At 36.0% G+C, this 27,216-nt stretch overlaps 1 protein-coding gene across 3 annotated transcripts in view; it reads right to left on the reverse strand.

Annotated features, from left to right (window-relative positions):
• The window catches only part of NELL1 (neural EGFL like 1), a 947,998-nt gene that overhangs the window by 478,622 nt on the left and 442,160 nt on the right, over nt 1-27,216 (reverse strand). For all 3 annotated transcript variants that reach the window (XM_007497168.2, XM_056802023.1, XM_056802024.1), the window contains one exon: nt 17,549-17,674. In XM_007497168.2, the coding sequence (XP_007497230.1) occupies nt 17,549-17,674 (126 nt within the window). The remainder of the gene's footprint in view (nt 1-17,548; nt 17,675-27,216) is intronic.

Genomic DNA, 27,216 nt, shown 5'->3' on the forward strand with positions numbered 1-27,216 from the left:
GTTGGATTTCAATTTCTGATATGGGATTATTTAGGAATTCTATTTCCTCTTCTGTTAGTCTAGGCAGTTTGTATTTTTGTATATATTCATCCATTTCTCCTAAATTGGTGTATTTATTGCCATATAATTGGGCAAAGTAATTTCTAATGATTGCCTTAATTTCCTCTTCATCAGAGGTGCTGTCCCCCTTTTCATCTTTAATGCTGTGAATTTGCTTTTCTTCCTTCCTTTTTTTAATTAGATTGACCAGTACCTTATCTATTTTGTTTGTTTTTTCAAAGTACCAGCTTCTTGTCTCATTTATTAAATCAATAGTTCTATCACTTTCGATTTTATTAATTTCTCCCTTAATTTTTAGGATTTCTAATTTGGTTTTCTACTGGGGGGTTTTACTTTGATCGCTTTCCAGTTTTTTCATTTGCATTTCCAATTGATTGATCTCTGCTCTCCCTTGTTTGTTAATATAAGCATTCAGGGATATGAATTTACCTCTGATTACTGCTTTGGCTGCATCCCAAAAGGTTTGAAAGGATGTTTCGCCATTGTCATTTTCCTCGATGAAATTATTAATTGTTTCTATGATTTCTTCTTTAACTAAACGGTTTTGGAGTATCATATTGTTTAATTTCCAATTGGTTTTAGATTTGGTTTTCCATGTACCATTACTAATCATTATTTTTATTGCCTTGTGATCTGAGAAGGCTGCATTCATTATTTCTGCTTTTCTGCATTTGTGTGCTATGTTTCTGTGACCTAATGTATGGTCAATTTTTGTGAATGTGCCATGTGGTGCTGAGAAGAAGGTGTATTCCTCTTTATCCCTATTTATTTTTCTCCATATGTCTATTAATTCTAATTTTTCTAAGATTTCATTCACTTCTTTTACCTCTTTCTTATTTATTTTTTGATTTGATTTATCTAAATTTGATAATGGTTGGTTTAAGTCTCCCACTAGTATGGTTTTATTGTCTATTTCTTCCTTCAATTCTCCTAGTTTCTCCATTAGAAATTTGGGTGCTATATTATTTGGTGCATACATATTGATTAATGATATTTCCTCATTGTCTATAGTCCCTTTTAACAAAATATAATTACCTTCCCTATCCCTTTTGATCAGGTCTATTTTTGCATTGGCTTTATCAGATATCATGATTACCACTCCTGCCTTCTTTCTATCAGTTGAGGCCCAGAAGGTCTTACTCCATCCTTTAATTCTGACCTTGTGGGTGTCAACCCCCCTCATGTGTGTTTCTTGAAGACAACATATGGTAGGGTTTTGGATTCTAATCCATTCAGCTATTCGTCTACGTTTTATGGGTGAGTTCATCCCATTCACATTCAAAGTTATGATTGTCATTTGTGGACTCCCTGGCATTTTGATTGCCTTCCCTAATTCTAACCTATTCTTCTTCGGCTCTACCTTTTAGTCCAGTGATTTACTTTGAAACAGTCCCCCTTGTCCCCTCCCTTGATGTTTCCCTTTTTAGTCCCTCCCTTTTTGTTCCCTCCCCTTCCCCCCTCTCTTTCCCTCCCTTTTTGTTCTCCCTCTCCCCCTCCCCCCCTTGGTTTTCCCTTCTCCTTACCCTTGTTGGGTAAGATAGAATTCAAGATCCCAATGGATCTGGATGTTTTTCCCTCTCAGAGTTGATTTCCCTGAGATTGAGGTTTAAGTAAATCCCCCCCCCTCTTCCTCTCCTTCTTATAGGAGTTTTCTTCCCCTCCCCTTCCCATATGAATCTTTGTGTGAGAATGATTATTCTATTTGGTCTTTCTTTACCCCCTATTTATACATTACATTTTCCCCACATATTAGTATACATAGGTTGATATAAATGTAGTCCTTATAGAAGAGAGTTTGAGTAAAAGAAGAAGATAACATTTTCCCCTTTCCTTAATATTTACCTTTTCAGGTATTCCTTGCTCTTTGATTTTCGGTATCAAACTTTCCACAGAGCTCTGGTCTTTTCTTTGCAAAAAGTTGGAAGTCTTCTATTTTGTTGAATGTCCATACTTTCCCTTGGAAGTATATAGTCAGTTTTGCTGGGTAGCTGATTCTTGGTTGGAGACCCAGCTCTCTTGCCTTTCTGAAGATCATGTTCCATGCCTTACGATCATTCAGAGTAGAACTTGCAAGGTCTTGTGTGACCCTGATTGGCATTCCTTTATATCTAAATTGTCTTTTTCTGGCTTCCTGTAGGATTTTTTCTTTTGTTTGATAGCTTTGGAATTTGGCAATTACATTCCTGGGAGTTGTCTTTTGGGGGTTTAGTGTAGAAGGTGTTCTGTGAGCTCTGTCAGTGGCTGTATTGCCCCCTTGTTCTAGAATCTCTGGGCAATTTTCTTTGATTATATCTTGTATCACCATGTCCAGTTTGGTGTTTATTTCTGGCTTTTCTGGGAGTCCAATTATTCTTAAATTATCCCTTCTCCCCCTATTTTCCAGATCTATCACCTTGTCGGTGAGATATTTTATGTTCTCTTCTAATTTCTTGGTATTTTGGCTTTGCTTTATTGATTCTTGCTCTTTTACACGATCGTTGTCTTCCAGCTGCCTGATTCTGGCCTTTAAAGCCTGGTTTTCTTTTACAGTTTGGTCAAACTGGTTTTGTAGATGCATGAATTTCTTTTGCATTATTTCCAACTTTTCCTCCCAGAAGGCTTCCATCTTTTTGGTCATTTCTGATTCAAATTCTTCATAGGTTTGTGGAGAGTTTCCATTTCCTTTGGAAGGTTTTGGAGCATTTTCTTTTATATTATCTTCTATCTGCTCTGTATTTTGTATTTTGGCTCCATAGAATGTGTCCAAAGTCGCCCCTTTCTTCTTATTTTTCTTGGTATTTTGGGGCTTCTGTGGTTCTGTGGAGTTTTCCATCTCTGAATGTGGAGGATTGGCTTTTCTTGTCTCTGTCTGGTGTTCAGAGGCTTTAGTCCTGGGCAGATGGTTCTATGACTTTCCCTGGGTTAAACTGAATATGCCTCACTGGAACTGGAATGGAAGGGTCGGACCACATTGCTTTCAGGAAGTTGCCTTCAGAATCGCTGGCCGTGAGGCTGTTTCGTAGGCCTGCGGGGGGATGGGCTGCAGCTAACCCAAGCTCTGAGAGCAAGGACTTTCACTGAGACTTGGATAGCAGGATCCAGCCCGTGAGGCTGTCTTGCCCGCCCTGAGGGTTGCTGTTGTTTCGACCAGCTCTCTGCAGCGGAAGCCCCAGGCAGTAACTTTCACCGGGACTGTAGAAGGCCCTGAGGGTTCTGCTCTCTGAGCCCAGCCGGCAGGGCTGCGCCTTCCGGGAGCCTTGGACTCTGCGCTCCTACCCCTGAGGTCCGAGGGATCTCGGGTTCTGGCTTTTGAGGGGAGCCGTACCTTTTGAACCGGATCCAGGTCCAGGAGGAGGGTTCCCAGGGTCTGTGCTGTTGATCGTTTTGAATTTCGGTGCCTTAGGAGCTTCTAGTTTGAGATCGGTCGGGAAGGTTTTTCCGGAGATCTGAACTTGAGCTTTCTCTAAGCCGCCATCTTAACCGGAAGATCAAAACATGGGATTCTTAAAGGCAAAGTAAAGAAGAGGAGGGTCTGGACTTAGAAGATGTAGGGCTGAGGTAGGGAAGGATGGTCAGTGATAAGAGATAGAGACTAAGGACTTTCAACCTTAGCATAAACTGACTTGGGATCACAAAGATGAGGGGAGCAGCAACTTTATATTTGCTCCCCATCACCTAGGGAATGATGAGTTAACAGGGGTCCCCATCCTTTAGGACTGATGTCTTAACCAGGAGTATATGAACTCATTTAAAATATTTCAAAAACTGTTTTCAATATAGTTGGTCTATATATTGTTTTGTGTGCATTAACAATGCATTATTGGGGTGTTGCAGAAAGTCACTATCTCAAGGGTTGGTAAAACAGATTAAGAACCCCTGCTGTAGGGTTCATTAGTGATTGATTGTGATTCCACCCAGGTCATTTTGTAGTTCTGAGTACTTCAGTGATGAATAAAGAATAATGTGGCAAAGAAATTTTGTAAAGTAAAACTAAAGGCAATGATTTGTTATTATTATTCAGTTCTTTAAGTTGTGTCTGACTCTTTGTGACCCCATTTGGAGTTTCCCTTGTGAAGTTACTGGAGTGGTTTCGCCATGCCCTTCTCCAGCTTATTTTACAGATGAAGAACTGAGGCTTACATGGTTAAACAACTTGCCCAGGGTCACAGGGATAGTAAGTGCCTGAGGCTAGGTTTGAAGTCTGCCACTCTATCCACTGTGCCACCTAGTTACCCTAAAGGCAATAATACTCATTTATTTTGATGAAGTGAGACCCTAAAGACTAGGCTGAACTTGTGCTTGAACTCACTCCACAGCCTCATTCGAAGGTAATGAGTGCTAAGACACATACTAGAAAGTTTACAGGAATTAAACTGTCAGGACTTGCCAGAAATATGTGCACACACATGTACACAAAAGCACACAAAGCATTAGCACTCCATCTTATCACCAACAGAAGCTTTCATTCTGGTTGGAAACTTGAGATATGTAATTATCTTAGGGGAGATGGTGCAGTGGATGGAGCACTGGGCTTGGAATTAGGAAGACTCATCCTCATGAGTTCAAATCTAGCCTCAGCCACTAGATAGCTGTGTGACCCTGGGCAAGTCACTTGACCCTGTTTGCCTCAGTTTCTTCATTTGTAATATGATGTGGAAAATGAAAGGGCAAACCACTCCAGTATCTTTGCCAAGAAAACCCCCAAATGGAGTAACAGTCAAGCATTCCTGAAATACAACTGATCTTACAGTCCCATCTCTTCCTCCACTGTCTAAAGGTTGAAGCCTGGTAGAGTCCTAGACTTTTTAATTCTGTGAGGCTCTGTACATTAGCAAGGGTGAACCTTGGGCAGGGTGATATTTCAACAGTAAAATTTAATTGAGAAATTAAAATAAAGGGAGATCTTTATGAGCTAAGGAAAAAAAAACAGTAGGGTATATTATGAAGTTGTTAAACCAGTGCTAGAAATAATTTATCATAACAAAGAACTGTAAAGATATAAACATTCTTGTACTGTATAATGAGGCTTTAAGTCAGTCTCATAGGGATGAATCAGTATCAGGCCTTGGAGGTAGGATTCAAAAAAATTGAGAAATATCTAAAGAGGCAAGAGGAAGCCTTCCATTGCAGTAACCTAGATGCAGCAAATCCAAGTGGGACTGCTAGAGTCATTCCAGCAATTTCTTAGGAAATTGTAATGTCCTTAATAAAAGGGTGTTTTTTAAAAAGCTTAATTAAGATTCTAAGCTCATAGCTCCAACAATACTAGCCTATAGAAGCATTAAAATGTTTTGCTTGATGAATTTGGGTCAGGGATAATGTAGGATTAATAGTCTCCCTGCTCCAATACCCTGGGGGCAAACATCATGAATCTTCCTGGTCTTCCATCATACCTACTGTAGTTTAGTTTCTTGCAAATACAGATTAGACTACAATGTATATGTAGATGATCAGAAAGAATCAATAGAGTGTGGAAGCCCTAGATGAAAACTAGGCTTGGAATTTCTTTGGTGAAATAACCCCTAAGTGAGGAAACTTCTTTTACCACTATAGATTGATCCCTGCTTTGCAACTTAAAGACTAAGGTAAACTGAGTCACCAAGAGATTAAGAAACTTGTCCAGGGGCACATAATCCACATCGGTCAGAGATAGGACTGGCTTTCTCTCCACTAAAGCATACTGATTTGTCGCACAGCATGAATTTGGTCAAGATGCTTTCAACATCCTCTGTACTAAATATTTTAGCCCAAAGTAAACTCAGTGCCAACTCAAAACGAATGTGGGTCACCACTGGGGCAAAATATATCTTTTCAGACTTTCTGACATGAGCAGCAGAAAAAAAACGTGCCAAAATGTTCTCTAGAATACTGAGGAACATTTCTCTGATTTGTGAAGTAGCTACAATGCAGTAGAAAATGCATGGAGACTGGAGGCTCAGGTCCTAGGTTTTAATCTGGACTCTGCTACTTCCTAGCTCTCTGACTTTGATTAGTTGGCTTATCTCTGTAGTTCTAATTCCTCATCTTTAAGATGAGAATAATGCCCAGAATTCCATTAAGAGAATCAAATATGAGTGGATATAAAATGTCATATAGATGTCAGCTATTACTAGGAGAATCTCAGATAAATTAATTTTTCTGCCAATGTATCCCTTGAAGACCATGTAAATTATAGTAGGATTGCCATCTGTATTAATCTAAAATGAAGGGTCTGTCCATATTGATGAAAATATAAATCTTTGAAGTATTGAAGCACTGCTATTAACATTATCATCAACATCAAAAGCCCATTATATCACACTTGGTTGTAAATTAACTTGTTTCTTCCAACAGCTATATTAGGAATTAAGTGTAACAGATAGTCTTGGAACTTCATAAAAGAAGCAGAAAAATAATATACAAAAAGATCTAAATACATAAATTTTAAAGTATTTTCCATTGATACTGATGAAAGCCAATCGATGCCTGCCTATCCTCATCAGTTTTCCATAAAAGGATACACTCAATGTGCTGTTGCCCTGACTCACTTTCTCTAGTCACCATAAGGATACAGCTGGAGAGGTTCCTGTAGCATCCTTCTTCTTGCCCTGTAGCCAGTTCACTTTCTTTTTCTATCAGAAATTTTCCCAATAAATTGGTTTTACTTCTTTATTTTTTTATTCAATTGTATTAATATAATTCATTTCCAAGTCACTCAGCCTTTCTCTCCCCTCTCCATACCATAGAAGACATCACTGGGTAAACAGATATGCATATATATAAATATATACATATACACATATATAATGGCTTTTGTGTTTTCTATTTTTCAGTTCATTCTCTGAGGTAAACATCCATAGGTTATTTTTTAAAAATTAAATCTGTGGCTGCATAAGTTTTTTCTTGATTCTATTTGTTTCACTCTTCATTATCTCATGTAGTTCTTTTTTTTTTAAATAATCTGCTCATCATTTCTTAAATTGCAGTAGTATTTCATCACAATCATATACCACAGTTTGTTTAGCTATTTCCCAATTGATGGCTATCTCCTTGATTTCCAGTTCTTTTCCACCACAAAGAGAACTGCTGAAAATATTTTGGAATATATAGGTTCTTTTCATTTTTCCCGTTAACTCTTTGAGAAACAGAGAGTATACAGTTTTATGAGCTCTCGATATCATTCCAAATTGCTCTCCAAAATGGTTGAATGAGTTCACCATTCCACCAACAGCATGTTAGTGTCCCCATTTTCCCACATCCTCTCTTTATATTTTGTTTTAATTTTCTCCTTTGTTATATACTGCAATCTGGTTACATCTACCACAGTTCTTTTTATTGCCTTTTTACAGTGGTAATGTGGAACTAATTTTTAAATCTATGGAGATGGTGGTGTTCCATATTTCATAGCCATTTTGTGATTTAGGTAGAATTCTGACATTAAGTAACAGTTCTTTGTTTCTGGAGGAAGTACCTCCTATTTGTTTCTGGACTGAGTTAATTTACCATTTATGTTATCTGACTCAGACATACATATTAATGTGTCATTACAATGGGCTATCCATCCAGCTAAGTCATATATCCTTTGCATCTGTTGTAACTCATAAAAGAAAGGATACTGAAACAAACCATAAAAATAGTCACTTTTTTATTTTACTAATGCAACTCATTAGTCCGGGAGAGATAGAGAAACCCCATTCAAAATAACTAGAGAATGCATAAAACATTTATAAATTGACTACTTAAGACATACTCAGGACATATGTAACTAAAAACTATGAATTTTTTTTCTAGAAATAAAGAAAATAATTGGAAATCTACTCATTTTTCAAACTAATAGAATAAAAATTATAACAAAACCAAAATTAATTTAGAAATTTAGCATGATGCCCATCAAACCGCCAAGGGGTTTTCCTAAAGAACTATTCAAAATGATAATAAAATTAATTTGGTGGAATAAAAAATAAAATTATATGAGGAAAGTAATGAAAAAGTAGGAATAAAAGAGACTCAGCATTTCTATATCTAAAGCTATTTTTAAAGGAATAATCATCGAAATCTTAGTAGTTAAAAAAATAGACAAGGTGGTCACTGGAATCAGCTAAACAATTGTGAAGCCCTCAAAATAATCAAGCAAATGAGAGAAGCTTTTATCAAACCCAACGAAATTCAATATTAGATTAGGGATTTTCTAACCATGATAATATTCATCTGTCTCGCTTAAACCACACTATTGTTATAAGGACAATTGTCTTGTTATTATAATCAGTAGTAATCACAATAATAAAAATAACTAATATACATTCATTTAACAATTTAAGGTTTACAAAATGCTTTTAATACCCATGAAGTAATGCATATGAAAATGTTTTAAAAACACAAAATTCCATTAAAATATGTTTCTAGAATTACTATTTATTATGCATAGGTTCTTTGATTAAATACCCAATTCAATTTGCTTTGCAAAACATTTAAAAATTCCCAACATCTCATTTCCTTTTCCAGAGAATTTAAATTGCTATCATCTATGTATCTTTTCAATAAAACCAGTACCTTTATCCCAAACTTCTCTTATTAGGCTATTGTTATTTTTTAATGCATGTTTCCTTAGGGTGCATCAAGCACATTTCCTTCAAATTTTCCTCTTAGCCTATACTATATATATTCATGTATATGAAGCATATATATATAATATTAACATATTATATAAAATATGTAGATATATTTGTATGTGATGTAAACTATATGAACATATTTATATTATATATTTTTTTGAAAGAAACTTTTAGCAAGGCAATGAAATAAACACAGAATTTTTGTTAGCTCGCTTGTGCCAGTTATTTCTTACCTTTATGGAAATTTTTTAGCATAAAAATGAATGTTCACCAATTACTGTCAAGTATCTGTTGTATTGCTTTTCATTTTTGCTGTAAATCAAAATTGTGCTTTCTAAACTGTTTTAAATGCCCAAGGATACTTTCTTGCTAGAAGGTTGAACACTTGGGATAAACAGGGGAAAGTATCAAAATCAAAAGCTTACCATGGTGACAGATTAAAAAAAAAAACTAAACTAAAAAACTAAGAGCAAAGTTCTATTCAGAGGAAAAAAAATAAGTCCCCTAAAAAACCAAATCTCTGAGACACCCTCCTGCTTCAAAGTTCATGAAAGATACAGAAGGGAGAAAGCAAGTTAGACATAAAGATGAATAAGGAACCAAAAGTACCCATGAACAACTACAAGTCAATTGCTGTAGATTAGCCTCTCCCAAAGGGCAAGGAGAACATTCCAAAAAGATGTTTTAAGTCTCATAAGATGCGTTGCCATGTCAAGAAAATATATTGTTGCTAAGCAGCCCAAAGGCCAGGGGCTCTCTTATTGGATGCTATTTCTAGATAATTATTCTTTCTATTGAACTCCTTGGAACTTTCTTTCAGAGAAAGAATATTTGATTGCCCTCTGAATTAGGTGAAGCTTTCATGGGTAGGAGACAGGGGAAGAGATTCTGCTATCTTTTTTCCCTCAACCCTCCTTTACCCTCAAAATTACTGAAGCCTTTTAGAAGAGGAAGATATTCAATTAGGAGTTTGAAAGGGTATTTTGGAACTGTTTGCCACTTTTTCAAAACTTGACTATCCAGATGACTATTTTTCTTACTCTAAATACATTCTACTAAGACTTTGTGAATGACTAAATTTGAATTTGAAAATATTATTGGCAAGCAATTTAGATTGTTTCAGAGTAATTGCGTCAGGGCAAGCTTTTGCCCTCACAACTGTAATGTTGTGGAAGAAAGAAAATGGGAAAAGTCTGCAGCAGAGCTGGAGTAGCTGGGACTGCTGAGCTGTCACTCAAAGAGAACATTCTAATTGGAATGGTGACCAGGAAAGACTGTTAAGAAGAATCTGACAAACTGAAAATCTTGGTCTCTTTGCTTTGGCAACAGAAAAGAAGGACAAAAGTCCGGCTCTATGATTTCTATGCTGTAGTACAGTCACTGAATTTCCAGACCTGTTAACCAATTTTTTCCATATCTGAACTATTTTCCACCATCCTCCAACCTAGGAATTATTCTAGCATTAGGGAAAGCCCAAACCCTCTTTCCCTTCATTTTCTTATCTTTCCCTTTCTCCCAATAAACCCCTTACTTAAACTTAGAGAAGAAGAGAAGTGATTTATTTGATACACCATAATAATCACTCTGAGTTGATTTAGAAAGACCAACAGAAGAAGCAACTGGAAGGGGAGGGAGGAAGGGAGGAGATTGGCAGCTCTGATCTTTATCATTTCTACTTAAATAATCCCTATTACAATTTGGCACCCTGAACAGACTGTATTCACAATCCTGAATAGACTGTACTCACATATAATATCTAGGAAGCCAATAAGAAGACAAGATTTTTAAGCAAATTATCTATGGAATGGTAGTATTGGCAACAAATGCAGGATATTGGATATACAATATCCTGTATAGTACCATGACAACTATGATTGTAGATTCTATGGGGTATATAACTAACACCACAATGTTCATATTAAACATGCCATTTCAAAAAGACACCATACTATGTCAAATACTGACACAGGTTTACATTATTGTTATGGCTGCAATAGAAACTATTACCTACCTGAAGAACATTTATAGATGTGTAATTCCAAAGGCAGCACAAATTATGGTAGTTGATACCAATTTGGAAATACTGGTGAAGAACATGTTTGAGGAATTCTTAAGGGCAAAAAGGCTAGATCAGATCAAGGATAAGGGAAATGGTCAGGCAAACAATGTATCACATGATAAAGAAAAGAAGGCCAAGAAAACCAAGTCTGGTACACAGGGAAATGACAATGACAAGGAAACTAAAGCAAAGAAAGAGGATGAAAAAATTCTTCCACTAAAAGATATCACTAAGATCTCTGATTCATCTGGAGGATTTCATTCCAAAGTCCATAAGCAATTTACTACTCAAGATTTAGATTCCATTAAGAAAAGGTTTCCAAAGTTCATATCTGAGCCCCATAGCTCTCATAAAGAATTAAAAAGGGCTTTCCAAATTTTTGAACCCACTTTTGAAGACACAGAGTTCCTTTTTGCAGAACTTTTTAGCCCTCTTGAACATCTCCAATTTATTGATAGAATAAGATCAGAGAGTACCCTGACAAGCTGGCCAACAGAGGAGCAAAGAGAGGACCTTGACTTCTCTAATCCTATTAGCATGACCTATCTGAGGAAATGCAAAGAGGATTTGCTACAAGCTATTAAGCTGTGTTGCTCCAAGCCAAATGCTAACAACATTAACTCTTCACCTAACTGAAGTCAGTTTTTCAGTATTTCTTCCAATTCTTTGACTTCTAAAAAGTTAATATTGCCTATAAACATTGGGCCCCATAAATTCCAGGTGCCAGGTCATCAAGATACCTTGCAACTGACCTTTTTGTTCCACACACATGGCACTCCATCTCCCATTTCCTATTTCTGTACCTTTACACAGGTCAAACCAGTGCCCAAAATGCCCTCATTTCTCATCTCCATAAAATCCCTCACTTCTTATAAAGTTTGCTTTAAAGGTATTTTTGATTCCTCATGTTGTTAAACCCCTCTCTATTTGTCTATGTTTATCTTTCTTTTAATTAAGTGGTATTTATTCTGTATTTGCTTCTCTATATAAATGTACAACTGTAATTCTTTCAAGTGCCATTTTGCATGAGATCATTCCTAGTATCTCCTTCTTACCCTCCTCTGCCCACTACCAGCTGCTAGTGTTTTTCCTCAGTAGGTCCATCTACATTGGGTGTTATATGTTCTTATTTCTGTCCATGCTGTATCTTCCAATACAATGTAAATTCTTTAAAGACATGGACTTTTTAATTCAATTTTTCTTTGTATCTTCAATGTTTATCACAGTGCCTCCTACACCATAACCAATTAATAAATTGCTTAGGGATTAAAAGATTGATGTTGCATGTTGTCTCTCTTGAAAGAACTTAATCGATCAATCAATATTAATTAGGCACTTAATACAAACCAGGCATTGTGATAAGCACTGAGTTTACAAAAATAGACAAAAGGCAGTAATTCCTTAGGACCAAAAATTGTTTTATATTTTTGTCTCTGCATGAGTAACACCTACCACCATGGTTCATATATGTGATTAAAAGGGCAGCTAGATGGCACAGTAGGCTGAGTATGTGGTCTGAAGTCAGAAAGACTCATCTTCCTTAGTTCAAATATGGCCTCAGATGCTTACTCAATATGTGACCCTGGGCAACTCACTTAACCCTGTTTGCCTCAGTTTCCTCATTTGTAAAATGAACTGGGAAAGGAAATAGCCAACTACTCCAATATCTCTGCCAAGAAAATCCCAGATGGGGTTATGAAGAATCAGACATGACTGAAAAATAACCTTAGGGACTCATATTTAGTAGCTACTTAATATATGATTATTAACTGATTAATTTAATCATAGAAGCTTTCATTTTGGTATAATTTTATATGAAACTGTTGCTGGTACGGGAAGAAGTCAGGTCTCGGAAACTATAGTCTCCGGGGTTAGAGGGTGATTGATTATTTCATGGGGACAGAAAAGTGAGGTCTGCATCTGGATGAGCAGAGGCATCACTGGGTCAGAAATACAGAGTTTCCCAGAATACAAAATCCAAGTGAGTGAAATAAAATGTGTATCAGGGCAGTGGTGTGGACAAAGGCTCCAACATGGGGATTTCAAACCAGGGAGGTCACTTCAGATATGAGAGGAATAGGTCTAGGAGTGTCAATGATATTACTGATTGTCTGACACATTGTGCCATCCCTAGAAGCCTTAGTTTCTTAAAGCAGTGTATCACATCCATTCTTCTCTTTTGCTCTGTTCTGAAAAACAACTACGAATATTAACTGAATTCTACTGCCTCAGCCATGCTGGTGATATCTTCAGCTCATATACCAAACCTAGAGAATCTCCCTTGGTTTTCAAGTCTGCCTCTGACTTGGTAGAATTCCCTTAATAAGAGTCCTCTGACCATACCCAAACTCATACAATATCTACTGGTCTCCATGTTCTCTTTTCAGGACAATATCTCTGCCAATCTACTAGGCACAGTAAGTCAAGGCTAACCTAAATAATCCAGTCTACCAACCAACTACCAGTTTCTCAGCCAACCAACAAATAGCAATGATGGTAAAGGATTTTTATTGCATAGTTAGGGACTGACAAGATCCCTTTGTACAAAGACCAGTGGAACACAAGATAAATAGTGAAGAGAGTAATATTCAATAAAAAGCAGTAAGATTTACAATATGTTTGTTGGTTTCTGGAAAGATGCACCTGTGTGAAGGTGTCCAGATGTCCAGGACTGATGCCTTTTGCTCAAGGTCTACCTGAGAATAGTCTATAAACCTTGGTTTGGTCTTTGATCTTGAACAGTATTCTCTGAGATAGTTTTCTTCCTTCCTCTGATCTTCCTTCATAATGAAGTCTCCAAATATAATAAATGCCAACTTAGTATGGAATATCTTACCAAACTTCCTTTTGAATTCTCTATAACATTTTGCTGAATGAGTTAAAATGACTGTCATATATCTTCCATATAAAGATTTTCTTTATATGGAAAAATATATAATTGCTTTATATAATAAAAAAATTGGTCAATAGAGCAGCTGGTACTTTCCACATCTCTTGAATGATAAGCCTCATGACCCACCATTTCAGGTTACCTTCCTCAGGCAGACTTTTTAGAAGGCACCAGACAATTATATCAAATCCTCTTGTTGGAGTCAGGGGTATTGGGCTAGACATGCTAATGAAAAAGGAATCACTGGGATGGAGGTCTAAAACTGAAACCAAATGAGTATAAAACAAAGACCAAAACTGGTCAGGAGCTAAGATTTATTAGAAGCAAAATTTCAAAGGAACTGAGATAGAAACAGGAAAGGTAGATGAAGGAGTCACTGTTTTAAGACTGGAAAAGAAAAAATAAAGTTTAGATTGAAAGGGGGAAACTTTAGGGACACTCAACTAAAGTATCCTTTTTCTTGTATTAAACTTAAAGGCAATGAGTTTCCAACCCTGCTCCTTACTGATATTTGGCATGATCACTGGTCAATTCTACTGCCCCTTCTTGAATCAGCCATACCAATGATGTCATGAACTTAAAGAACTAAAATTTTAATTCATTATTTGAACTTACAAAAATTCCTGCATTCCCTAGAAGTTGAAAGGAAGGAGGCATCAGGCACACGGTTCGATATGGAAAGAATTGCATCCTTACCTGGAGATCCCTTTTTCCTTCTTAGCTACTAAATGAGCTTCCAAAATCAGCTTTACGAGAAAGGAGTATAATGATATGAGTGGAAAAAATGGAAGATTTTGTCCCAGGAATTATGACCAAAATCACTTACTACTTTTATGAGTATTTCTAGGAATTCTCTCTAGAGATGCTTCAATATATCATAATTGATTTCAAATTACATCTCAATCTGGCATTGAGAAAAAAAACCAGTTCTCCCTTAAGGTTTACAGACACTTCACAAATATCTCCCTGCCCTTGAGGGATTCCATGGTGCCTGCACCCTCCAGGGCTCTTTGGCAATAGACTAAGTGGATTCAGAGGACCACTGATATGCAGCTACACACAACAATGTTGCTGCTGCCTCTGCTGTGGCACTTCCAGGACCTGCCAGGAGCAGAAGTCCAAGCTAAGAGTACTGCCTGCCTGGGAAACAATTTTGCTCAATAAAAATTTGAGAAAAAAGAACTGTTCATAAATGGCTTATGGCAATATATAGTAGAACCCCCTTATCCATGGTTTTGCTTTCCACAATTTCAGTTAATCATGATTAGCCAGAAAGCTAGAGAGGTCTGCCTTTGGTTTCAGTTACCCTAACAGGAGGTCATCTTCCAGGCACTAGAGAGGTCCACTAGTGGCAGACTAGCCTCTGCTGTGGTCCCTTTTACTTTCACATTCACTTTTTCTCTTTCATTTTAGGGGTTTTATTTGTTGTTATTGTTATTGTTGGCAGATGAAGTCACAGAGTACCAAGCCAAGAGGCAGGAACAGGAAGAGGAAGACATATATATATGGGGTAAGTAGATATCGTGTACATCTAAGATTTCAGTCATCCATGCTAGCTCTTGAAATATATGCTGCTGATAGAGGAACCTTACTATACTTCCTTACCTAATTTTTTATTTCTTACCTGAAAAATAAAATAAAATTATTAAATTGATAGAAGGGACTCCTACATCCCAAATGACTCTATCATGCCATGGAACAAAAACTTCTTCACCCAGATTGGAATAGAGCGATCTACTATTGAAGAATTTAGATAGAAAGTCCACTGGGTGTTGGCAATAGCCAATTTTGTTCAGAGTTTAGAGAACTTTTTAAGAACACTTTACAGAACTAAGGCCTATAAATAGTGACATGTTGAACATAAGGACATACAAAAGGATAAAGGCTGTCCCTAGAGAGGTTTCCACTATTTGATGCCTGAAGGTTCAAGAAACAACCACTTGGTTAAAACATGCTCCATCACCCTCAGATAACATCTCAAAAGGAGGTTCTAAGAGGGTTTCTGAAGCTCTAAGCACAAAAAGCTCAGTTTCATGGGGGGAAATTCAACTCAAACTGCCACATGTCTTTTTAATAACATCCTATCTCACATTAGTCCTGGCTTGTGATGTGGAGGTACATGTGGGGAAAGGATGGGGATTCTTTTTACAAAGATAAATTTCAACCTCAGTATGGAGAATAATAAATTTGTAATCACAAGACCTAGGTTCAAATTTCATCTTCAATATTTATGACCTATCATTTCAGCTGTTTGTGTCTCATGATGCTTACCTGGAAAAAGGTTTAGACTAGATGAACTCTAAAAACTGTATCTATTATCTAATCCTAATCATCAGTCTATAAAATCTCCAAGGAAGCAGAGACTTTCCAGGCATTAAGAGCCCTCATTTTTTTTTAAACTTAGAGGGATGAGTACTTCCTTTGGACCTCTAGAAGCATTCTGGGTTCTCAAGAATCCCCTGATCTCACTCACTTCTTGATGACAAGAATGATGAAACATTATTTTCAGTCTGATCTTGAACAGGGACTCAAGCTTCATATTTTACATTATTAAGTCAACATTTGCAGATTAGAACAAAATAATATTACCTATGTTATCACCTTCTGTTTAGATGCTTATCCAAATATCTTATAGGAAAGCAAAAGACACTACCACTCCCCAGATGCCTAAATCCAAGATATTTACTCACATAAACCCTACATTCTATTTCCCAAGCATAATAATTATAAAATGAGAAAGTAAGGAAGAAGTCTTATGAATATTTGTAAACACATTTACTATAACCTTGAGAAACTTTAAGTAAATGTAGGGATTCATAGTCAACCCCTCACCATCATTCATTTGCTAAAGGATAGTGATTCAATCTAATTACATAGCAATCAGTTGCAAAATCACCAGGCATCATCTTTCCTAGGAAAGGAAATTCTTTCTTTAGAAAGTCCATGTATTCTTTAAATTATAATTCAGAGTAAAATAAAATCTTTGATGCAAGAATTGTAACAGAATTTTTTATGTAAAGATCCCACTATTGTTATGCTAATAATGTTATTTCAATGAAAGATACATAGACCAAAGAAATGAGTGAAAAGTGATTAAAAGTTTGTATTTCTGCTTTGCATTCAAGTTTCAGTCAGTTAGTACACAAGCATTTGTTAAATTGGAACCATATCCCAGTCACTGTGCTAGATTCTTGGGATACAAGGAATGGAAAAAAAAAAGGTTCACAGTTGGAGCCAGGGATTAGAACACTACTGGTATGTTGAAATCACTTAATAATTGTCTGTTAAGTTAACTTGAGTTTCTCTGGGTTATGGAAGAGATACTACTTCTACTATCCCAAATCCCTGATCATGGCTCTTCTCAAGAGATTAAACAGAAAAAGGACCTTCAAATAAAAGGCAACATAGATCACAAATGGCCTCAATCTGGTATAAAGTAAATTGTCAGCTTATGAGAGAAAAGAGGGAAAGGAAAAAGGAAGAAATGCCAAGGAAAAAATGGTCTCTGTTTCCTGATCCTATCATTTAACTCCTTGATGGTTCTGTCTTCCAACATAAGAAAGTTTTTATTTATTATTATTTCACATTTTTAAAAAAGTGAATCATAAAAGGAAAGTCAACTAAAATCTGTCTGTCTCTGACAACAAAACAAACTAATATTGTAATCCTCTGGACTCATCTGTGGTTAGGCAACTGTGGTTACTATTGAAAAACAACGATAACTATCCTAAAAAGTCAGAATAGAAAGGAGTAAAAGTTGGTTTATTTTGCATGCAAATTGCAAAGAGGAGGAATAAATTCAGGAAGGGAAGGATTCATGTTAATAAGAGAATTTGTAAACCAGGAGAGTATGATAGAGTGAATCAAAGCAGATACTACATATAAGTGGGGATTTAGAGGTAAGTGTAGATAATTGGCCAAATATAACAACCACACCACAGCATTGTTCCATTTTTGCTTAATACTTACCTGTACATGAGAAATCATCCACACGGATATATCCTGGGACACAGTCACAACGATATGATCCTGGCAGGTTAACACATACCGTGTTAGCATGACAATAATGCATCTTAGCAGCACACTCATCAATATCTGAAGGAAAGAAGAACCAGAAAGAGATCTATCAGTAGAGCACCTCAATGCCTATTCAAAGAGCATAATAATTTTGGAATGAAACAGAAGACAAGGACCCTTTAAAACAATGGGTGAAAATATTAAGAGCAAAAGGTAAAGTCAATATTCAACTCATGCATGAGTCTGATTCTCAAGCAAAAAAAAATATTTTTAGAAAACTATGTCAAGACATAACTGTTAACAATTTAAGAAGTAGAGAGACAGAGTCTTGCCTCAGCAATTTTTTTTTTGTCCCTTTGGATGGAGAACTCTTTAAAAACCCAAAGGAAGGAGGGCTGTGTCCATGGTGCTGATATGTGCTAATTAATATTTATCCCATGTCCACCCTCCATAGCATTGTTTTGCTTAGAAAGATCAAGGGAATATAGACAACTGTACTTGTCTTTCTTATTAAGACATGCTTTACTCTACATGCTGCAAAATGCTGTCACAGAGGGGCTCATTTTGCCCACAACAGACTGCTGATATAGCAGCTGTAGCAAGCATGCCCACAGACATGATGCAAATTACTGTATAGTCATTCAGCAATCCTATGACACATCCTAGGGGATATTATGATAGGATGTTCCAGCACAACTCATTATTCTTAGTGGGGGTGGGCACAACCATTTATGTTCCCCTTTCTAACTTTCGTGATGAGAACTGAATTAACTAGCAACTGGGAGTAAGTTGAAATATATTCTGTTTGCAGTCAGATAAGGAATACACTGTTGAAAATTAGTTCATATCTACTCTAGTAGTCAATTTGAAAAACCTATGCTTTGCAAAAGAGGAATGGAATTAATTGATTGATTAGCTATGTACCCCTAAAGATCATCATCATGATACCCTGAAATCATTGCTCTTGGTTGCTGAACATTAAAGCAATAGGCTTATACTTGAGAAACTATTTCCTTTATATCTCTAAAAAGAAGTAGGGATTTTTTTTAATGTCACAATTTTAAAAAAAAACTTCAAGGAGGTAAAAAAGAGGTAAGAAAAATAAATTGGAAAACAGACTAGAAAAAGGAAAGGAAGTAAAAGAGGAGGTCAAAAAGCAATTACATCAGTTCCCTTCCCCAAAGGTTACCAAAGTGAGACACATAAATAGATAAGTTTCCAGAAACCTGATTGTGTGTATGTGACACCCAAACAATTTGTTCTGACCTCTTTCTTTAAATAATAGGCCATTTGCAGGGTCATGTTGACAATGGACTTTGAACAACTATACTTGCTGCCCAATAATAAAGTGTAAAAACATTCTTTCAAACACAAGTTGACATTATATCTTGGTAATCTCTTGTAAAGAGGAAAAATGATCTGTGGAGACTCAGCTAAGAGCTGAACACCAATATAAACTTAAGGAAATTCATAAATGACTACAAATATTTAGCTAGTTTCATGGGTCAAATTAAACAGACAAATTAAATTTATAGCCTAATGATTCACTTTATGAGGTTAGCCCCTCCACCCATGAAGTCTGTAGAATGAGCTTATTGCCTACAGACCCTTCAAGTTAAGGAGTTCGTTACTAGTTTCTATGACTTTGATATGTCATGAAATTAATAACAGTTATAATCTTGATAAGTGGCATATCATGTCTTAAATTTACAAAGCCCTGTATTTCATTATCACTTAGAAGCCCATAAAAACCTTCAGAATTTGGTATTAAATAGTTTATTATATCCATCTAATAGATGAAAAAACTGAGTCTTAGTGAAGTTAGCTGACTTCATATAATGGTGTGTCCAAGGTAAGATTAGAGGATAAGTATCTTCAAGTCTAGCACTATTTTCAGCACACACACACACACACACACACACACACACACACACACACACACATATATATATATATATATATATATATATATATATATATATATATTTGCTGGCTCTTTTTTTTAAAGACAAGCATTGTAATTATATTGCATTTTAAGTCCCTTTCTGATAACAACCATTTGAGGGTAGGCTGTGCAAATATCAATAACCCAGTCAATTTTATTAAGTTCTTACTATGTACCAAGCAATGTACTAAATGCTGCAGACAAAAAGAAATATAGAAACACATTCCCTCTCTCAAGGAACCAACATAATGATAGGAGAGATAACATGTAAAATTTGTGCCTACAAGATATATACAATGCAAATGCAAGATATCAGAAGGTCCAAATCAGAGAGTTGAAGTGATTATTGTACTATATATGGAATGGAAAGGACTCTGACTGAAGTCCACTATTATCACTCTAATATTTCCACTATACCATGTTAGAATCATGAAACTATGCCCTGATCTGAAATTAACTTTGATGTGATCGTCTAAGACTTTAAACACAAAATGGCAGATAAAATGGCAGACTTGAAGTCATAAATACCTGGGCTTTCTCTGACTTATATCCGAAGCATCAAACAAGTAGCCAAAGGGTCTCACAGTACATAAGTGTTTATGAAGCTCCTACTATGTGCTAGTCCCTGTGCTAAATAATAGGGACACAATGAAAAACTAAGAATGTTCCCTGATCTCAAGAAGCTCACACTCTAATAGGGGAAACAGCATGTGAACCGCTAGTTACAAATGAGCTATATAAAATTCACCAGGGAATTATTTTAAACATTTTACAAAACTTCAACTTTGAAATTTTACTTATACTATGTTTTCCTCAGGAATATAATGCCTTCTTTCTTCTAGTCAGCCCACCTATAACTGTTAGAGAACTTCCTTTGTGTCAAACCTTGGACAAGAATGAAAAAAACAACAACTTTGTGATGATTTGAATTACTGGATTTCAGAGTTGAAATGGCATCAGTAGGCATTTAGCCTCCAACCTATACCTGCAAGAAACTCCTTCAATAAAAAATCTGAGGAATAGTTACCCACTGGTTCAATCAATTATTCCATCCAAAGGTAACCCATTCTACTTTCTAATTATCAGAAAGCGTTCACAGACAATAAGCCTTAATTTATATCTTTGCTACTACCACTGCTGGTCCTGATTCTGAATTCTGGAGCAAAACAGGACAAATCTAATCCATTTTCTATATAAAAGCTTTTCACAGACTTGAGGGAAGCTAATGTATTCTATCTAACCTTGTATCTTCTTTTGTTCAGCTTAAATAACCAGCCCCTATAAGATCTGGGCTTATGGTCTTTCACTGTTTTCATTGTCTTTCTCTGGATAGTCTTCAGCTTATCAATGTCCTCCTTAAATTGTGGCAGCCAGAACTAAAATCAGTACATCCTATGTGATCTGACTGGGACACAGTACTGAGAAAGCCCCTCCTTATTCCTGGAAACTATATCTCTATTCATGTAGTCCAAAATTGCATTAGCTGTCTCATCTTCTACATCAACACTATTGGCTTATATGGAATGTGTGCACCACTGACAGCTCTTATGGCAGTTAAATGGTATAGTGGATAGAGAGCTAGTCCTGGAATCAAGAAATTCATTTTCCCCAAGTTTAAGTTTGTCTTCTGATGTTTGATATCCATGTGACCATGTGCAAGCCACTTAATCTGGCTTGCCTCCATTTCCTTATCAGTAAAATTAGTTGGAGAAAGTAATAGCAAACTATTCTAGTATTTTTGACAAGAAAATTCCAAATAGTCATAAAGAGTTGGACATAACTGAAAAACAACTCAAAAAAATTAAAAACAAAAACTAACCATCTTTTTTTTTATTTTCCCAAATAATCTGTTCATTTAATCATGACTTCACCATATAGCATTTGGAAAATGGAATTTTTTTGAAAAGATATGCATGGTGGTTCAGTGGATAGAGAACCGGTCTCAGAGATGGGTGTTCATGGGTTCTAAGGACCTGGCAATTATCTCATTTATGATATAAAATTATAAAATAGTGTTCTTCCTATAAGTTTATGAGAGCCCCTATGCCCTACTGAATAGAAATCATTTTATATTAGCTTTGGAAACTTCTTTAAGTATTAACCTAAAAAGTAGATCTGATATCCTGTCCTATTTGACCCTATCTTACTTTATCTAGAGCACAGGATCTAGTGGATGTGGACCAAGTTTTTTTTTTTTTTTTTATGCTGGAGTCAGTATTGGGATATGTGAAATAAAGGGATGGGAGTTTGCTCTAAGAATTAAGATGGAAACATATGACATAAAGATATGAAGCTATGGGGTAAGAATACCAGATAACATTCTGGCTAGTTGATCCATATAGAAGTCTTTCATGAGTAATTGACTCTCCAAAAGGACTTTAATTTAATTTCCAGGTGTAGACTCATGGAACTGGCTCAAAGGGAGAATTCACAGAATTTAGTTGTTGAGACTATTCTGATGCTTCACTCATTTCTTAAATGCCCAAAGTCACTCCTTTGGGCTGCTGGGTGCCATGCTAGCTCTATCTCTTAGTTTCCTTAATGATCTATGACTGACATCAAAATAAATGAGTGGTAATACATATAAGAAATGAGAATGGAGTCCTATAATATATAAAACATGTAAAAATACCTATACCTCTGTGGAGTTGGTATTATTTCATTAAACAAATTGGAGAGGCCATTATCCCAGAAGATTCATGTACTAAATTCTAGGTTCTTCTTCCCTTAAACATTATAATATCTTTGTTTCAAAATGAGACAGAATAGTATAGCCTAATTAGAATCAAATTTGTAGATAATAGACTTAGTGTCAAATCTAAGCTCTTTTACTCCCTACTTATATGAAATGTGGCAAGACATTATCATCTAGGCTTCAGTCTCCTTAGTTGTAAAGTGAAGGAGGTTAACAGAGTTAGGACCCCAAAAGATCTTGATGGGCCTGAGCTCTCAAATCTTGACTATCTTTTTTTGTTGTTTTAAACCCTTACCTTCTATCTTAGAATCGATACAAATTAATTGTTCCAAGGTAGAAGTGATATAAGGAATAAGCAATTTAAGTAAGTGTCCCTTCACAAAGGGACAAAGAGAATGAAGTTGAGTTTTGTTGATAAAGTCATATATCAAAGTCTTCCCCAGATTTCTCTACACCTTGGACAGTAAGTTTGAAACCAAGGCTCAATTGATCTGCCCCTGCCCAGTAGATACATGAAAAGAAATTAAGGGGTCTATGAACTTAGATAAGAAACAATTCTATATTTATTTTAACTAACTTCTAAGGTAAATTTAACATTTCCTTGATTTGAAAATATCCTAAGGAAAAGTTCAAATATATAAGTAGTTGCAAAAGAGGTCTCCAACACACACACACACACACACACACACACACACACACACACACACACACACACACAAAGATTAACTATCCCTATTCAAGACCATTCTTTAACACTTGGAACTGAAGAGCGATGGCTTGGGTTCAAATTCTATCTTTGCTTTTGTGTCACTTTTGTCACCATTGTCAAGTTAATTAACCTTTCTGTGTCTCAGTTTCTTCATCTATAAAATGAGGGTGATGAAATAAATGACTGTGAAGGTCCCTTTTGACTTGAAATCTATATTTCTAATGATTCATTTAAAAATGAAGAACTCATTCAGGCTTGCCTCAGAGAAGGCTTAATCTTTAGCCAGTTGGCAGCAGTTGCCAGCAAGGTTATCAACATGGATGGCCACTTCTGGACTGAACACACTTGACAACTCATAAACAGACTGAATCCATGGGCTCATTTCCCCCAGGCCATCCAACAGCTGTTCAAAGACCTTGATCTGGCCATATTTGAAGGAGTGACTCATCTGTAACAAGCTTATTTGATTCTGAACCATGTAAGCCATCTCCTTGTTATGTGGGATGGTAAGTCCCTTGAAAATTATATACATATATATATATTTTTTAAAAGCAGATGAGGGGGAAGGTTGAGAAACTCTAGGGAGAATTTGCTACATTTGTTTATCCAATCATTACCCCTCTAAGCCACCTGGGAGACCATGGAGGCACATCAATGCTGCACTGCTGACTGCCCCTTTTTAATAGGTTTTCCAGTTGGTGGCTTTAGCAATTCTGATTCTTGCATAGCTAACAATTTACCGGCATAGATCCAAGCTGAAGAGAGCCTCCAAATAAAGCATATATGTTGACTAATATGTCAGAAAATTAACCTGATAGTTTACACAGTTTTATCACTTGGCTCTTAGAGAAATAACCAATGCATAGACAACTGGAAAGGAATGGAGATAAAATTGGCAAATGGGAAACTTTGGGACAACTAGAAGGAAGAAAATATGGAACTGACAATAAATTCAACTTCCAAATCAGAATATCATCACTGGGAATTTGCTAAAAAATAATTTAAATTGCCCTAAAAGTGTGTGGTGAAAGTTCCTTCCCTGAAAAAAGTTTTAATAAAAATTCTTCAGACAGTTCTAAAACATATTGGATTATGTTGAGAATCACAAAATAATTAACAGCTTAAATAAATGATTTCTTTACAAAATAATCTAGAGAACAACTCTGAACAACTGAGATATTTTAAAAAGTGAAGACCCCAAATGATATGTCATCAATTTATGGGACTCCTGAGGAAAAATCAAAATGGATGTTAAAGTTTTCACAAGTGAGAAAACTGAGTCATGAAGAGGAAAATGTGAATTAATAATATTTAAAGAAGAAAATTATCAACAGTTTAAATGGAAGGTGGAGTTTGTATCCCTGAATTCTCCTTAAATGATGACATTCTTTTCTGAATACTGGAACTTTCCCAAAAAGTCATGTTGCATTTCTTAAGAGTAAAGTATAAGATAGTCTACTCAGGAGAGATGGATCCAATTAGCATTTAAGATTCCAGTAAGAACTCAAAAGTTTTATTTCATTTTTCCCTATCTACTAGGGGGTCACCTCCCTATATTCTAATGTGGAATTGATTTCCTCAAGATTGTTAGTTCCAAGTTCAAGGAAGGGGAATATTACTCAAAATTCAGAAAGGATAGATTATTTCCCAATGAATTAGTTTTCCTTTGCATATCTGAAGAATAGTTACTAGCTCACCAATTTTATTTATATTAAGAACATAAAAATGGGGATGGGATGCCAGCAAACAAACTCAAACTTCTCTACAATTTCTAGTTTCAATAAGTTTTCTAGAGCATTGAAGTTAATGACTTAACTAGTGTCTCAGAGCCAGGACTTGCAGAATTTGTTTGAGAAAGAATTTTAATCAAGATTGTTTTTTGCCCCTAGATTTGAGTACAATCTCCTTTTCATTAAGCCATAAGGCCTCTCACATCTGAAAAAGAAAAACATTCTCTTAAAAGGAATTTCCAGCCTCATGCAGGAGTTGTACTTACAAGCATTTCTGACAGTGACTCGATCAATTACTAGGTGGCATGCCCCTAGCTGGACAAGTCACTTGAAGTCTCTAAATCTACAGAACAAATAGTCCCATGTGAATTAATGAAAGTGAGAAAGGGGAAAAAAAGAAGGGTTTGCTCCCTGCTGATGTCCATCTTATCAATTCCAATATGTCAAGGATGTTATATGGTTGTGAACAGGAGAATGTAATCTAAAGGATTCAAGGTCCAGTAGATTCCAAAAGGCCAGGAGTAAAATAGCCATGCTTTGTCATACTAATCAAAGCTATCCAGCATAGGAAGCATGTTGTAAAGCACATCATTTTTGATGCTTAAACAAGTAAATAGTCGCACAGAGAAAATGAAGAATAACAGAAAGCTCAGTGTTGTAGTGGTATTCAGAAATTTTAAAAAGTAATAATAATTATCAAAGATTGTCCTCTGGTATACTGAGTAGATTCTATAGGAATTATTTATAGAAGAATAGGGATGTGACTCATGCAGGATAAAGAGATAAAAATGGGTTGCTATCCATACCACTGGAGGGAGTACCTATATCATACTCCCATAAATGAAATCACCAAATCTATTGAAATAACCAAGTATTCTTACTTTCACTGCCCCAATACTATAATATTAACAGTACAATCTAGAGTTGGCAATGAAGTCATCAATGAGGGTTAGAGAATTAAATGCAATAAAATTCCCCAAAACCAAAGTACTATAGTTTGAAAATTAGAAGAGAATTCAAAAGCATTCCAGATATATAATCTGTCCTCAGCCTGAAGAGCTTTATTGAAGGGGAGCACATCATCTCTCAAGACAATCCACTCTATCTTAGAATATCTATAATTATTAATTTTATTTTCTCTTCTTCTTTAAACCAAGCCTAAATTTCCTTCTTTTAAACTTCAACCCATAGCTCCTCATTCTTACTTCTGGAACAAAACAAGTTCAATTCTACTTCCATATGAAGTGGCTGTATAGTCATTGCAGTTGTGTCCAAATCTCCAATAACCCCATTTGGGTTTTTGGTGGCTAGTGGAATAGTTTACTACTTCTTTCCCCAGCTCATTTTATATATGAGGAAACTGCAGCACAAATAGGGTCAAGTGATTTGGCCAGAGTCACACAACTAGTAAGTATCTGAGGCCAAATATGAACTCACAAAAACAAATCTTCTTGACTAAAGACCTGGCACTCTACCTACTATACCACCTAGCTGCCCACCAACAGTCAAACACTTGAACATTCCTCTCCTATCCACCTGAATCTTATCTACTCCAACTCTACCATATGTCCTAGATTCAAAGCCTTTCACCATACTGGTTATCCTCCTTTACACACTGTCCAGATTATCTCACATAGGCAGATAGTATTTGAACTCACATCCTTGGGCTACCAAACCACTACAATTCAATGCCTCTCAGTATGTTAATTCATACAGCTTGTTTATGACATGTGACATTCCAGGGATCTTCCTTAGTTGGTCCATATAACAGTCATAAGTGCAAAGCTCGATCCAACAGGTATATATATCTGTGCTGTGTTTCCATCATACCAAGCTATATTCTTAAAGGTAGAATTTTTCAAAGATCAGTTAAATCTATTCAATGGATCCAAATAATTTTCTTTAAGCAAGCATTGACCATCTTCAGGTGGAGGCAGGAAAAATTAATGTGAGGATGGACCAGTACCTGAAAAAAACTGATTTTTCAAAAATATCCAAGTCTGATTTTTCCTTTCTGTCCATACTCCAATTTTTCTGCCCCACATTCATTATCATCAATGACATTTTCCCCAGATGACCTCCTCCTGTAATATAGCCTAGTTTTATGCCCTTTATTACTTCTGTGACCTTTATAAAGCAAAACCTTACATTTGATCACTTTAGGACCTAATTATCCCTAAAAACAAACTGGGCCAACATATCCATTGCTGGCCAGAACCCAAAACCACAGGAGGGGTCTGACTCAACCCTCTTAATACTTCAAAAAGATTCAAGTAAGATTAAGCACCCGAAGAGAAAAAAAACAAAGCTCTGGATTTTTATTTAATGTTGTTAGAGAAACATCTATAAAGCACACGGCAATATATATCAGGTCAGGTACAATGACACTCAGGTGGTGATTCATTCATAGAGACTTTTTGTCGTGTTTGAAATATTCAAGCTTATCTTCCAGTGGTCTTTGGAGATGGTAAAAATATATGATTTATGTTCCTTCCCTGGTTGTTCAAGTGGTTTGTTTTCCTATTTAAAAAGCATACTTAT

This window comes from Monodelphis domestica, chromosome 6 (assembly GCF_027887165.1).
Source record: "Monodelphis domestica isolate mMonDom1 chromosome 6, mMonDom1.pri, whole genome shotgun sequence".
Lineage (NCBI taxonomy): Eukaryota > Metazoa > Chordata > Mammalia > Didelphimorphia > Didelphidae > Monodelphis > Monodelphis domestica.